Below are 16,000 nucleotides of genomic sequence, written 5' to 3'. Positions count from 1 at the left end.
GTGCCGACATTGTGCATGCTCTGTTGCCTGTGTCTATGTGCCTGTGGTTCTGTCAGTGTGATCATGTGATGTATCTGACCCCAGGAATGTGTCAATAAAGTTTCCCCTTCCTGGGACAATGAATTCACGGTGTTCTTATTTCAATTTCCAGGAGTGTATTTGTTAAATAGCATCGGAAAAAATTGAAATGGTTCAAATGGCTCTGAGCACTATGGGACTTAACAGCTGTGGTCATCAGTCCCCTAGAACTTAGAACTACTTAAACCTAACTAACCTAAGGACATCACACACATCCATGCCCGAGGCAGGATTCGAACCTGCGACCGTAGCAGTCGCACGGTTCCGGACTGCGCGCCTAGAACCGCGAGACCACCGCGGCCGGCAGCATCGGAAAAAAAATCGCTTGACTATCTTATAAACAGAGCTACATTATTTACTCAATGAAAAATTACGCTATATTCGTATCATTCCGTTTAAATTGCTCGGTACGTTTCCATAGAATTCATGCAGATAAATTTTAATTTAAAAATAATTAGTTTTGTTGGTTTAGCCCCTTTTAGCAACCGGCTAGTTTTATATACCAGTTATACAAAAAACGTAAATTTCAAATGAAGAAATGCAGCATACGTTTCAGTTTAATCGTTGTTTTAGAGAATTTTCTCATCTCGGTTGGGTATTTTAAGCTTTTATGAGTTTTCAACGAGTTACGTAAGAGTAACTACTACCGGCATTCAAATTCATTATAACATTGTAAATTAACTAGCTTTTCGAAACCTACAGGAGAATGATAAGGATAATATTACTTTATTAAGTGTGTAGTTCCAAGGTCCGTGAATCCAAAAAGTTGACAATGTTGTAGCTGAAATTCTGCGCAGAAAGTGGGCAGAAAATAAGTGCGTTTGGTTTTTGTTTGAAATTCAGTGTAATTTAACGATGAAGTAAAACAAGCATTTAACCTATACAATAGACAACAGGCGTCTCCTTCTTAACGATAACTTGTTTACGTTCTTTAGTACACGCCACAAATTGATATTTATCACTTACACTAGTACCAACTGTTCTTTTGGAAGTTACGTTTTGCGATTTCAGATGTTTGTATGCCTATCAATATTGTTTTTATTTTTCATAAAATTATCCTATTCAGACTGTGCCAGAAAAAAAGGCAAAACGAAATTGAAATTTGTGCAGTTACGATTTCAACTATGCAATGGTACAAAAAAACAGTGTTTACTCCAACGCTGCTTTTACGGCAAGCAAACAATCATTCGACGAAAATGACGCTTTTTAACGTGACAAGTAGATTGTTTTTTAAACAGTTGGCAACTTCTACGAAATGAATCAAGAAACACGGCTGTTGTTTTATATCTTTTATTTTTGTGCGCTATTGATGTCATTATGCAGAGGTATTTTTTGCTATTGTTACAAAACAGAGAGATCACCTCAGAAGTTAGTCGCATAGTGCTCAGAACCATTTGTTACGTAACAACGCAGTCAGTATCACACTAGATTACAAGTGTGTGACTTGTTTTGGTCATTTCCGGCCTATTCATGCACTATATGCCTGTAGTAAGGCATGTTGATTATAATTTAGTGCTATTTGAATATAATAAAGGCAATATTCGTTGTCACAATACAGCATAAATTCAGGAAGTTATGACTAGCGTATAAAGACTAAGAGGGAATCTTACAGTCTGAAACAAACTCTGCTTGAAGAATTTATTCTTCGAGACAGTGTTCCGCCATATGCAATTAATCGCGGTAAATAAAGAAACTAGGTCTAGCATTACCATCCGAGCTACTTCCTTTCCGTATTTCGAAGTGTCTGATCACCAGCATTCCTGACAACCAGAAAGCTAGCACTTTCTCGTAAGTATCATTGTAGAGTGTGTGTTGGTGGGACTTGACACAGGGTTCATCTCTCTTCCGTGTGTGACGTCCTAAAGCACCGCCACCTCTCCAACTAGGGAGACCGAGAAACTTGAGAAGCCGAGAATTGAATATCTCGTCAAAAGAACAACTTAAGTTATCTATTATTAATTCATGGCTAATAGTAATTAATGCATTTGATAATGCCCATAGAGTCAAAACCTCATATAACTGTACTCTGCTTTTCGAGTCCCTGTAATAAGCCACTAATTGCCTGTTACACTCCCCATCTATCCCTTGGTTTCCCAGCATCTCTACAGCCTTTTGGTTTGAATTTTTTAAATCTAATTGACAATATTTTGGATACGTTCTCTGCAGGTGATGATTCCATATCCTTTGGTTTCCTTTTAAATTTTCTTGTACAGTACATACCCGAAGTTCTTTAATCATCTCTTCTTACTGTTTCGTTGTGTCCAGTTGTGTCATTAGGTAGTTCTTCAAAATGTAAGATCTGCATTCTGAATATCTACCCACCACAGTGTTATTTAAAAGCCAATATTCAGTTTCACAGAGTCATCTCAGAGGAGCAAACATCTTATAAAATCAAAAATCGGTTTCTTTTCATGTTTTAGTTTTTAGATGTTTGGCGAGTACTCCACATACCATGCTAAATGCGTTCACTTTATTTCATACATGTGAACCTAGCAATGCTTCGCAATTACTAAGTATGTACGGGAATGGGATATACGTCCTAATCTGGGCTATCCCTAGGAATTCTATCAGAACGTAAGTTTTTGGGCTCCTCGTTGACACTTCGCCCACTTTGCGCGTTCGGAAACCGAAATTATACTAAATCATATAGAATATGAATAAATTCCGTACTACCTGTTCGTGAAAGGGCAACATAAAACTGATCATGCGAAATATTTGTCGTATTGTTTAATTTCCCCACCGTCATAGTTAAAATCGACTGCAAGGAAGAAAAAAACCAGCACATTTTCAAGGCATATCTGTCCTAATATATATTGTAGTGTATAAAATTGTTTAAAATATAATTATAGTTTTAACTTTCGATACTGTGTGGTGAGAGGGCACATCAACTGACCATGTTAAAAACGCTCTGGTCGTAAATCAATTGCAGTGTATTTTAATACTGGTTCTCGAGCCTTTTTTATTGTTCCTGATATGAAACTTGATTCATTTATTGGCAACATTGGTATTAGCACTACGACATAGACCTCCCCAGCTTCTGGATATATGAGTATAGTAGCTTCATTGACATTATTTCGCATGGTTTTCATCTGCAAAAGACTAGCGCTACAAAGCAGTAGACGTCTCACTACTGCATAGCGGAATTCTAATTGTAATTTTCTAATATACGGGTTTGTACACGGGTTTGCCGTTAAACCCAACTGGAACTAAGAACACAAAACAACACGTTGTTGTATATAATTTTTTGTTTATAATTATATGTACGAAGAGTTGAAAATAATATGTTCGAAGAAATATACAGGGTGTTTCCGTAAGAGCGTGCAAAAATGTAACGGGACATAGAGAGAATGGTCCACCGAACAATTTGAGGTAGGGACTGTAGGGTCGAAGAAGCCAGATTAAGGAGATATGAAAGTAAACTTGTCTCCCGCTTTGTCTAGCATTAATGTTTTCCAGATTATTTGCAACTAATATATGTACAAGTTTACACGTAATGTGCTGTTTATTTACATCTATATTGTTGGCGGCATAGTAGGCGACTATCTCACTGGGCCGTATCTTCTACCTGGCCGTCTGAATGGCCACCTGTACCTGAGAGGATTTGGATAGATGGTGCACCGCCTCATTTCAGAGTGTATATCCGCAACCAACCTAACGCTGTCTTTCCTGGTCGCTGGATTCGAATGGGAGGTCTTATTCCATGGCCTGCGAGATCACCTGAAAACCCATTAATCATTGCCCCTGGGGATATCTAAAGTCACTTGTGTTTGAGATCCTGTGGACACGAAGATGGAGTCAGTTACGAAAAATGTAGCTGCCTGTGATGAGAAACGAAACACACCAGGGATGTTTGTCAGGGTGCGTCAGAATCTTGTTCGCCGATGTCATGCTTGCACTGTCACTGATGACCGTCAGTTTCAGCACAGTTTGTAGGATACAGTACAAATGGCACTTTCATTGTGTCAATGATAGTATTTGCAGGACTTTAACTAACCTAACTAAAAAAGTACACAATAACACGATTTTATTCATATTATCTCCTTGAGCTTGCTTCTCCGAACCCATGTTCCCTCCCTCAAATCGTTCAGTGGAGCATCCTCTATGCCCTTTTTGCTTTCTGCACGCTCTTTTTTTTTGTCATCAGTCTACTGATTGGTTTGATGCGGCCCGCCACGAATTCCTTTCCTGCGCCAACCTCTTCATCTCAGAGTAGCACTTGCAACCTACGTCCTCAATTATTTGCTTGACGTATTCCAATCTCTGTCTTCCTCTACAGTTTTTGCCCTCTACAGCTCCCTCTAGTACCATGGAAGTCATTCCCTCATGTCTTAGCAGATGTCCTATCATCATGTCCCTTCTCTTTATCAGTGTTTTCCACATATTCCTTTCCTCTCCGATTCGGCGTAGAACCTCCTCATTCCTTACCTTATCAGTCCACCTAATTTTCAACATTCGTCTATAGCACCACATCTCTTCTGTTCCGGTTTTCCCACAGTCCATGTTTCACTACCATACAATGCTGTACTCCAGACGTACATCCTCAGAAATTTCTTCCTCAAATTAAGGCCGGTATTTGCTATTAGTAGACTTCTCTTGGCCAGAAATACCTTTTTTGCCATAGCGAGTCTGCCTTTGGTGTCCTCCTTGCTCCGTCCGTCATTGGTTATTTTACTGCCTAGGTAGCAGAATTCCTTAACTTCATTGGCTTCGTGACCATCAATCCTGATGTTAAGTTCCTCGCTGTTCTCATTTCTACTACTTCTCATTACCTTCGTCTTTCTCCGATTTACTCTCAAACCATACTGTGTACTCATTAGACTGTTCATTCCGTTCAGCAGATCATTTAATTCTTCTTCACTTTCACTCAGGATAGCAATGTCATCAGCGAATCGTATCATTGATATCCTTTCACCTTGTATTTTTATTCCACTCCTGAACCTTTCTTTTATTTCCATCATTGCTTCCTCGATGTACAGATTGAAGAGTAGGGGCGAAAGGCAACAGCCTTATCTTACACCTTTCATAATACGAGCACTTCGTTCTTGATCGTCCACTCTTATTATTCCATCTTGGTTGTTGTACATATTGTATAGGACCCGTCTCTCCCTATAGCTTACCCCTACTTTTTTCAGAATCTCGAACAGTTTGCACCATTTTATATTGTCGAACACTTTTTCCAGGTCGACAAATCCTATGAAAGTGTCTTGATTTTTCTTTAGCCTTGCTTCCATTATTAGCCGTAACGTCAGAATTGCCTCTCTCGTCCCTTTACTTTACCTAAAGCCAAACTGATCGTCACCTAGCGCATTCTCAATTTTCTTTTCCATTCTTCTGTATATTATTCTTGTAAGCAGCTTCGATGCATGAGCTGTTAAGCTGATTGTGCGATAATTCTCGCAATTGTCAGCTCTTGCCGTCTTCGGAATTGTGTGGATGATGCTTTTCCGAAAGTCAGATGGTATGTCGCCAGACTCATATATTCTACACACCAACGTGAATAGTCGTTTTGTTGCCACTTCCCCCAATGATTTTAGAAATTCTGATGAAATGTTATCTATCCCTTCTGCCTTATTTGACCGTATGTCCTCCAAAGCTCTTTTAAATTCCGATTCTAATACTGGATCCCCTATCTCTTCTAAATCGACTCCTGTTTCTTCTTCTATCACATCAGACAAATCTTCACCCTCATAGAGGCTTTCAATGTATTCTTTCCACCTATCTGCTCTCTCCTCTGCATTTAACAGTGGAATTCCCGTTGCACTCTTAATGTTACCACCGTTGCTTTTAATGTCACCAAAGGTTGTTTTGACTTTCCTGTATGCTGAGTCTGTCCTTCAGACAATCATATCTTTTTCGATGTCTTCACATTTTTCCTGCAGCCAATTCGTCTTAGCTTCCCTGCACTTCCTATTTATTTCATTCCTCAGCGACTTGTATTTCTGTATTCCTGATTTTCCCGGAACATGTTTGTATTTCCTCCTTTCATCAATCACCTGAAGTATTTCTTCTGTTACCCATGGTGTCTTCGCAGCTACCTTCTTTGTACCTATGTTTTCCTTCCCAACTTCTGTGATGGCCCTTTTTAGAGATGTCCATTCCTCTTCAACTGTACTGCCTACTGCGCTATTCCTTAATGCTGTATCTATAGCGTTAGAGAACTTCAAACGTATCTCGTCATTCCTCAGTACTTCCGTATCCCACTTCTTTGCGTATTGATTCTTCCTGACTAATGTCTTGAACTTCAGCCTACTCTTCATCACTACTATATTGTGATATGAGTCTATATCTGCTCCTGGGTACGCCTTACAATCCAGTATCTGATTTCGGAATCTCTGTCTGACCACGATGTAATTTAATTGAAATCTTCCAGTATCTCCCGGCCTTTTCCAAGTATACCTCCTCCTCTTGTGATTCTTGAACAGGGTATTCGCTATTACTAGCTGAAACTTGTTACAGAACTCAATTAGCCTTTCTCCTCTTTCATTCCTTGTCCCAAGCCCATATTCTCCGGTAACCTTTTCTTCTACTCCTTCCCCTACAACTGCATTCCAGTCGCCCATGACTATTAGATTTTCGTCCCCCTTTACATACTGCATTACCCTTTCAATATCCTCATACACTTTCTCTATCTGATCATCTTCAGCTTGCGACGTCGGCATGTATACCTGAACTATCGTTGTCGGTGTTGGTCTGCTGTCGATTCTGATTAGAACAACCCGGTCACTGAACTGTTCACAGTAACACACCCTCTGCTCTACCTTCCTATTCATAACGAATCCTACACCTGTTATACCATTTTCTGCTGCTGTTGAAATTACCCGATACTCATCTGACCAGAAATCCTTGTCTTCTTTCCACTTCACTTCACTGACCCCTACTATATCTAGATTGAGCCTTTGCATTTCCCTTTTCAGATTTTCTAGTTTCCCTACCACGTTCAAGCTTCTGACATTCCACTCCCCGACTCTTAGAACGTTATCCTTTCGTTGATAATTCAATCTTTTTCTCATGGTAACCTCGCCCTTGGCAGTCCCCTCCCGGAGATCCGAATGGGGGACTATTCCGGAATCTTTTGCCAATGAAGAGATCATCATGACACTTTGTAACGACAACTGTACATATAATAATTTTTTTCTTTATGAATTTAGATAAATTAATGTAAGCAATGTATTGAACTTTTTTTTCGGTTCGTATCGTTATGTTAAAGAGACTGTGAGCAACTTTTGAAATGAATATTATGATTTATGTTAGATTTCAAATAATGTGGTAATCAAAGGAAAGTGTATTTAATGTTAAAACTATTGTAAGGTGTGAAAATTGTAATTTATACACTTGGTCCATACGTAGGTAATGCATTAGGATATGTGTAGTAGAAAACCTGTGGTGAATACCCTACCTGTAGGGGAGCGGGAAAAGGTGGAGGCAGGCGAGGCGGGAAAACGCACACTGGCGCGGTTCGGCACAACGGGCACAGTATTACAGTCGGAGGCGAGCAACAGTCGGAGTTGGGCATCGTTCGGAAGTACACGTACTGTACCGAGGAGGCTACCCAGGAAAAGTGGATTCCATTGAGCCTCGGATGAACCGATTCCGACGACTACTTGGCATGGCTATATTCTGAGGCACAAAGTTGGAAAGATAACGACGCTAAGAAGAAGGAAAGTGCCGCTGCAGTGAGAGCCTTAGCCGTGCTTGCATGTGTGCCGTGCTTCTCGCTATCTCGCTGCCCGCCATCCGCCGCATCGACTTGCGCAGGTCAAACATTTATTTCATCTTTAGAAGTGTATCTGTGTGGACCAGTGTCGAAAATGTTTCTGACTGTTCAATAATAACGTGACTTTTACCAGCATTGCTTTAGCCGTGACTTATCCTGATCACTGACCTAGACAGGGTCCTTACCTCGTATTGTGCAACCCGAGTATCCTGAACTGAAAGTTTAATGTTAGTGTTAATGAAAATTATCAGCAGATTAATCTATGCCATAAAGGAGTCTAAAGTTCTGTGTGTTATTGCAAATGTTGGTAAAGAACAAAAGCATGACTAAATTGGAGGAGAGTTTTTTGAATTGAGTTAGCGATGTTATTTAATTAATTTGAGACAGAAATAATGACAGTTAAATTATTCAGAAGTAAGACAAAAGAGTAGTTATCCATAGATTGATAATTTTGAGTGTTAATTTGCCTTCAGTACTTAATAGTTTCAGTTTAACGACCATAACAGTTTCAGGGTCCCCCCCCCCCCCCCCCCCCGTTCTTTTGTCCATTCTTTCAAACCTTGAAATGTGTTGATCAGATTTGACCAGTAAAGCTAAGTCTATATTAATCCTAAGTGTATTAGTGTTTTTCCATCATTAATAGTGATATTGTGTGTGTACTTTCAAGATTGTCGATGCTAGGGCAATCTATGCCCGATTTCAGTCTGCTCAACATACAAAATGCAGTTCGTAGTAATCATTACTGTGTGGTGTTGTGTAATTTTAGCTCGTCCAAATTAATACAAAAGGAGAAAACTTTAGTTCAGTGGATTTTTTTTGGTTCCAAACTTTGCCATATAACGCAACGTTACTACGTGTAGTTATGCTTGTACATGCACCCACTTGTACAAGGAAAAACTCACTCATTGCCTAAGTAGGCTGGCGACCGAATTATTAATTATAGGTAGCATCTACTGTGTGTACTTCTTGTCCGTGCGAAAGAGTAATTATACTTTACATTTGCTTGATGCATCACTGTAGTTATTGACTGAGTATAAGTCCGATCTTGCTTCTATTAGGTACACGCGGTCAACTAATGTACTAAAATCCTTGTTTATAAGGTGAAGCCCGTGACCTTATTGCAGTACAGGCTTTATAGAGCTAACGTGCGTCCGAGCAGGGCGGCAGCGTTACAACTTCTTCAATTACAGGCCACATGTCCTGTGGATACACGTTACGTGTCTTTAATGCAGTGGTTTCCATTGCCTTCTGCATCCTCATGTCGTTGATCATTGCTGATTCTTCCGCCTTTAGGGGCAATTTCCCACCCCTAGGACAAGAGAGTGCCCTGAACCTCTATCCGCTCCTCCGCCCTCTTTGACAAGGCCGTTGGCAGAATGAGGCTGACTTCTTATGCCGGAAGTCTTCGGCCGCCAATGCTGATTATTTATCAAAATTTAGGCAGTGGCGGGGATCGAACCCGGGACCGAAGGCGTTTTTGATTATGAATCAAAAACGCTACCCCTAGACCACGGGTATGACTGCTTACAGAAGGTAAAATTTGTCTAATGCAGAACGAAATTTTCACTCTGCAGCGGAATAAGTGCTGATATGAAACTTCCTGACAGATTAAAACTGCGTGCCGGACCGAGACCCGAACTCAGGACCTTTGCCTTTCGCGGCCAAGTGCTCTAGCGCCGAGGACGGGTCGTGAGTCTACTTGGGTAGCTCAGACAGTAGAGCACTTGCGTGGGAAAAGCAAAGGTTCCGAGTTCGAGTCTCGGTCCGGAACACAGTTTTAATCTGCCAGGAAGTTTGTCTAATGGTTTATACGCCCTGCTACCGTACTTAAAATCGACTGTGAGAAAGATAACGACACTGCACATTCTCACAGCACAGCATTATCTTTCTCGCTGTCATTTTTAACAGAAAAACTTCACTGTTGTTTAAAAAAATACATAGCCGTGTCCATTCGAAACTCGTTAGAGCATCATCTAAAAATCTGAAATAAATCGGTCGAGAACTTCTCGGGATTTTTGGAAACAACGCTTCCCCTTTATGTGTCAATATAGATGCCGTCATAATGGACACAACATAAATTGGTACCAGTGTAATGGAAACAATTCACCTTGGCTAATGTTCAGTGATTAATAACACTTTTACTTTGGATAGGACTCTCTTTCTGAAAAGATATTATTTTCATCTCACGAGTTGATATTTTCACATTTATGTTCGGTAAATATTTTCTTAAGTCGACAGATTGTCCACATGAATAAACAAGTAAACTCAACAGTTACGAGTCATTCAGTTTGGTTATCACAATTCTACATTCATACACATATCTGCTAATATAGCGTGAAAGTGGTATCATCTATGTTTTATTGTATTCCGTAGCTTTTCACTAATATCGGCAAATTCTAAATGGAAATCCATAAGCTGGTGGAAACAAGTGTTTTCTTCAAAAACTCATTTATCTGTCTCAAAAATATAGAAGTTTCGCTGTTGTTTTCACTCAAATGGAAACAGTTCTGGCGCAAAATTTTCAACAAGTATGAAGCAATTTTTTCTGTTATTATCAAATTGCATTAACCTATCTTTTGTAAAAATGACTATTACTTCGGCCTATTCCAAATTCTTTTATGTAACTTTTTGCTTCCAACACACGTGCTACAGATGTAACAGTCAACCGCCTAATAAAGTGTCCCGCAATCTTTAGCTCTACATTATTACAATATATCTTTTGCTTTTCAGTTTTGCGCAGATTTTAATGTTGTTGTCAACACCTCTACATTCATAGCAATAACACTTTGTGCCATTACCTAAAAAAATTCTTCGTTCAATTGCTACTTGTTTCAAGCGCCTTACGTGAGCTGCAATTTAAGAGAGAATTACTTCAGACGCGTTTCGCTTTTATTTACTCCTAGTGATCTACTTGCGTAGCTTAGCTTATAAGATGGCTTGGCTGTAAGGAGTGGCACTGATCATAAATATCGAAATGAAATCGCTGCAAGAACCATGAGCTTTAATAAAGTAGCTGTAGATAGGTTTCTTTTTTAGTTGCTGACGAAGTCACTAGGCGTGTCATTCTGAAATACTGGCTGAACTTAGTCTGCCTATTTGCATGTCATGAGTTAAGCTACACTACTGGCTATTAAAATTGCTACACCAAGAAGAAATGCAGATGATAAACGGGTATTCATTGGACAAATATATTATACTAGAACTGACAAGTGATTACATTTTCACGCAATTTGGGTATATAGATCCTGAGAAATCAGTACCCAGAACAACCACCTCTGGCAGTAAAAATGGCCTTGATACGCCTGGTCATTGAGTCAAACACAGCTTGGATGGTGTGTACAGGAACAGCTGCCCATGCAGCTTCAAAACGATACCACAGTTCATCAAGGGTAGTGACTGGCCTATTATGACGAGCAAGTTGCTCCGCCACCATTGACCAGACTTTTCACTTGGTGATAGATCTGGAGAATATGCTGACCAGGGCAGCAGTCGAACATTTTCTGTATCCAGAAAGGCCCGTACAGGACCTGCAACATGCGGTCGTACATTATCCTCCTGAAATGTGCGGTTTCGCAGGGATCGAATGAAGGGTAGAGCCATGGGCCTTAACACATCTGAAATGTAACGTCCACTGTTCAAAGTGCCGTCATCGCGAAAAAGAGGTGACCGAGACATGTAACCAATGGCACCCCATACCATCACGTCGGGTGATACGCCAGTGTGGCGATGACGAATACAAGCTTCCAATGTGCGTTCACTACGATGTCGCCAAACACGGATGCGACCATCATGATGCTGTAAACAGAACCTGGATTCATCCGAAAAAATGACATTTTGTCATTCGTGCACCCAGGTTCGTCGTTGAGTACACCATCGCAGGCGCTCCTGTCTGTGATGCAGCGTCAATGGTAACCGCGGCCATCGTCTCCGAACTGATAGTTCATACTGCTGAAAACGTCTTCGAACTGTTCGTGCCGATGATTGTTGTCTTGCAAACGTCCCCATCTGTTGACTCAAGGATCGAGACGTGACTGCACGATCCGTTACAGCCATGCTGATAAGATGCCTGTCATCTGGACTGCTAGTGATACGAGGCCGATGGGATCCAGCACGGCGTTCCGTATTACCCTCCTGAACCCACCAATTCCATGTTCTTCTTACAGTCATTGGATTTCCACCATCGCGAGTAGCAATGTCGCGATACGATAAACCGCAATCGCGATGGGCTACAATCCGACCTTTATCAAAGTCGGAAACGTGATGGTACGCATTTCTCCTCCTTACACGATGCATCACAATAACGTTTCAGCAGGTAACGCCGGTCAGCTGATGCTTGTGTATGAGAAATCGGTTGGAAACTTTCCTAATGTCAGCAGGTTGTAGGTGTCGCCACCAGCGCCAACCTTGTGTGAATGCTCTGGCAAGCTAATCATTTGCATATCACAGCATCTTATTCCTGTCGGTTAAATTTCGCGTCTGTAGCACGTCATCTTCGTGGTGTAGCAATTTTAATGGCCAGTAGTGTACTTTTTCACTCTCACACGCAACCCTTTGACAGGTAGGTGGTTGTTACCCCCACAGCGGTTCTCTCCACACAGTGGAGTGATACGTAAACCAAGTTCGGTTGAAACTGGTCCAGTGGTTTAGGAGAAGATGTGAAACAAACAAACGTACATCCATTATGATAGATTGGTTGGCTGATTTGTTGGAAGAGACCAAACAGCGAGATCATCGGTCTCATCGGACTAGGGAAGGAAGTCGGCCGTGCCCGTTCAAAGGAACCATCCCTGCATGAAAACCTAAATCAATATGGCCGGACGCGGGATTGAACCATCGTCCTCCCGAATGCGAGTCCAGTGTGCTAACTTTTGTGTTAGCAGAAGAGCCAACACCGTGTTACGAGTGGAGGCCGAAATACAAGCGTTTTAGCTCACGCAGGCTGGCGTGAGGAGTGAAGAACTATACTGACATGAGGTCTGGAACATGACAAGGAATGGGAATTCAGAAAGTGGACGTAATTAGTTTCATACTTAACTTTAACCCATTAATGATGAACGTCGCTCTTGACGGTACATGATTCACAATATTATCTGTTCAGAATACATTCTTGAAGTAATTATAGTAACTGAATATGGCGCCTTGCTAGGTCGTAGCAAATGACGTAGCTGAAGGCTATGCTAAACTGTTGTCTCTGCAAATGAGAGCGTATGTAGACAGTGAATCATCGCTAGCAAAGTCGGCTGTACAACTGGGCGAGTGCTAGGGAGTCTCTCTAGACTAGACCTGCCGTGTGGCGGCGCTCGGTCTGCAGTCACTGATAGTGGCGACACGCGGGTGCGACGTATACTAACGGACCGTGGCCGATTTAAAGGCTACCACCTAGCAAATGTGGTGTCTGGCGGTGACACCACACTAACCACTGCGCCACCTCGCTCCGTCCATTTTTTTAAAATAATATGGACACTGAAAACCAAAATTTTGTTGCCCTTGGAAGCCGTTGGACGAGTAGATAGGCAGCCTGTAACTAGAACCGGATATACACGTGAATGTTTCAGTCTTTCAGTAATATAGATTATTTATCATAAGAAAATGTGGTTCGGCTTTGAGCAAATACAATTTTTCTTGTTTTAGACCCCGTGCATGTTTTAGAGATGTTTCTCCATCTTCAGTGGTTTAATTTATTATCTTTTGAACAATATATAAAGAGAATGAGAATTTCACTCTGCAGAGGAGTGTGCGCTGATATGAAACTTCCTAGCAGATTAAAACTGTGTGCCGGACCGAGACTCGAACTCGGGACCTTTGCCTTTCGCGGGCAAGTGCTCTACCAAATGAGCTACCCAAGCACGACTCACGCCCCGTCCTCACAGCTTTACTTCCGCCAATACCTCGCCTTCTACCTTCCAAACTTTAATCTGCCAGGAAGCTTCAATATATAAAGAACTTATGCTTTATGATGTTTATCATTTTTTTAAAAAATTACCTTTAGTACTGACAGAAATATTAAAATGAGGAATAAATATAAATCTTATTTTTACGAATCGTACCTACTGGTGTTCACAAGTCTGCCTGGTATTTGCAAAAATGGCTCAAATGGCTCTGAGCACTATGGGACTTAACTTCTGAGGTCATCAGTCCCCTAGAACTTAGAACTACTTAAATCTAACTAACCTAAGGACATCACACACATCCATGCCCGAGGCAGGATTCGAACCTGCGACCGCAACGGTCGCGCGGTTCCGGACTGTAGCGCCTAGAACAGCCCGGACACCCCGGCCGGTGGTACTTGCAGCACAGCTACAATTATTGCCTTCCTGTATGTCATCTTCAATCAACAAGCGTTTATCATTGTTATGTTATGTAATTTCTCACAATATTTTAGGGCCTAATATGATATTATTGGTTATTTCCTTCTTTATCTAGCACTATGTCGTGTTATGTCGTTTTGCAAAGAAAGATCTGCTATTTGACTATCATTTTTTTTGGAACAAGAAAAAAATGAAGTAAGGAAAACCGATAATACCATATTAGGCATTAAAAACTTATAAGAAATTACATAACAAAAGAATGGTAAGCGATTATTAATTGCAGAAGACATTCTAGAAGGCATTAATTGCAGATGTTCTCTAAATACCAAATAGATCTGTGAACACCAGTATGTAATAACAAGGCATATATTCTTCATGTTAATATTTTCCTCAATACTTATAGTAATGTAAATACCGTAATCTCAAAAACCTGATAATTATCTCAATGCATATTTTTTTGTATATTGTCGTATGGTAGTAAATAATAACCACTGAAGATAGAGAAACTTCTCCGAAACATGTACGATTAGTAGAACAAGAGACACTGTGTTCATTCAAGGGAGAACCATATTTACTTAATACATATTAGGAAGCAAACGCGCCAAGGAAAGAGCATCGACCTCAAAATGATTACATTGTTCGTGTTGTTACACAGCAATAAAAATTAACTACGTGGTTGTGTTAGGCTATTTGCTGCGATAAAAAGCGCGTGCAGATGGGAGCGATTCGGCCAGAGCAGCGACATGCGGGTTGCAGGCACAAGAGACGGTAGGGGTCGGCTCATTGGGCTGGTAGCAGGTGTACTGCTGAATTAAACGCGAGGTGCTGGGCCGGCAACAGGTGTCGATTGCCAACTAAGCGGGGGCGCCGTTCCGGGGACATGAATAGTTGAGGCGTGGGCGGGTACCTGTGTCGGTGTCCCCCGGCACCCCCAGGCTGTCCGAGTTGTCGTTGATGAACGCCTCGGTGGAGCTCGTGAACGTCTGCGGCGACAGCGTCAGGTCGTGCGCGCTCTCCGAGTCGAACAGGTCGAACGTCGCCGTCGCGCCGCCGTTACCTGTCAACATCAACATCAGACCGGTCAGCTGCTGTGGAACGTCTCAGTTCAACAAAAATCAGCACACACTACGTAAATAAACAGGAAGGTTTAACGGTGTGCGCAGAATATCAAAAAAGAAAAATTATATACACTTTTTCATGGCATCCAATATTAGTATGTTATTCTACAAATAAAACTAAAGAAAAAAGTTCATACAAATATAGGTCCGTAAATGTTTCGTTACAGAGTTACGGCTAATAAAAGATTTTGTCTGAAATTTAGCAACATCGCTAATATGAAGCAATCGCAAAACTGTATATTTATTTTGTTGTTATTGATCTGGAGAACCTAATAAAACATGTCCCAAAAATGGCTCTGAGCACTATGCGACTTAACTTCTGAGGTCATCAGTCGCCTAGAACTTAGAACTAATTAAACCCAAATAACCTAAGGACATCACACACATCCATGCCCGAGGCAGGATTCAAACCTGCGACCGTAATGGTCGCTCGGTTCCAGACTGTAGCGCCTAGAACCGCTCGGCCACTCCGGCCGGCAAAACATGTCCCAGCCAAGTATGTATCTGCAGCAGTTTTCCAGAACATCCAGAGAAGTAAAGACGTAATTTCGTAAAATTTCTAATTTATTAACTACTTGGCTCACTTTGTTTTTTGAATTCCAGATAATTGCACAAAGCTTTCAACAGCAGTTGTAGAGAATTTAGTTTTGAAAAAACGATAAAACTAACGGTCACTGAAAGCCATCCTTATTTCATAAATAATCTACAAACTACAACAGTTACTATGTTGTTTCACTTAAATACACTGTTGTTGCTATGTTCTTTCACTGGACAATACAGAA

The 16,000-nt window shown here is 41.1% G+C and overlaps 1 protein-coding gene across 1 annotated transcript in view; it reads right to left on the bottom strand.

The window, feature by feature from the left end:
- LOC126465293 (zinc finger protein 541-like) overlaps positions 1–16,000 on the bottom strand; it is a 677,038-nt gene that overhangs the window by 360,698 nt on the left and 300,340 nt on the right. The window contains exon 4 of the mRNA XM_050096299.1: positions 15,008–15,157. Within this exon, the coding sequence (XP_049952256.1) occupies positions 15,008–15,157 (150 nt within the window). The remainder of the gene's footprint in view (positions 1–15,007; positions 15,158–16,000) is intronic.

The sequence above is a fragment of the Schistocerca serialis genome, chromosome 1 (genome assembly GCF_023864345.2).
Source record: "Schistocerca serialis cubense isolate TAMUIC-IGC-003099 chromosome 1, iqSchSeri2.2, whole genome shotgun sequence".
Taxonomy (NCBI): domain Eukaryota; kingdom Metazoa; phylum Arthropoda; class Insecta; order Orthoptera; family Acrididae; genus Schistocerca; species Schistocerca serialis.
This window is presented reverse-complemented; position numbering and strand designations above follow the sequence as displayed.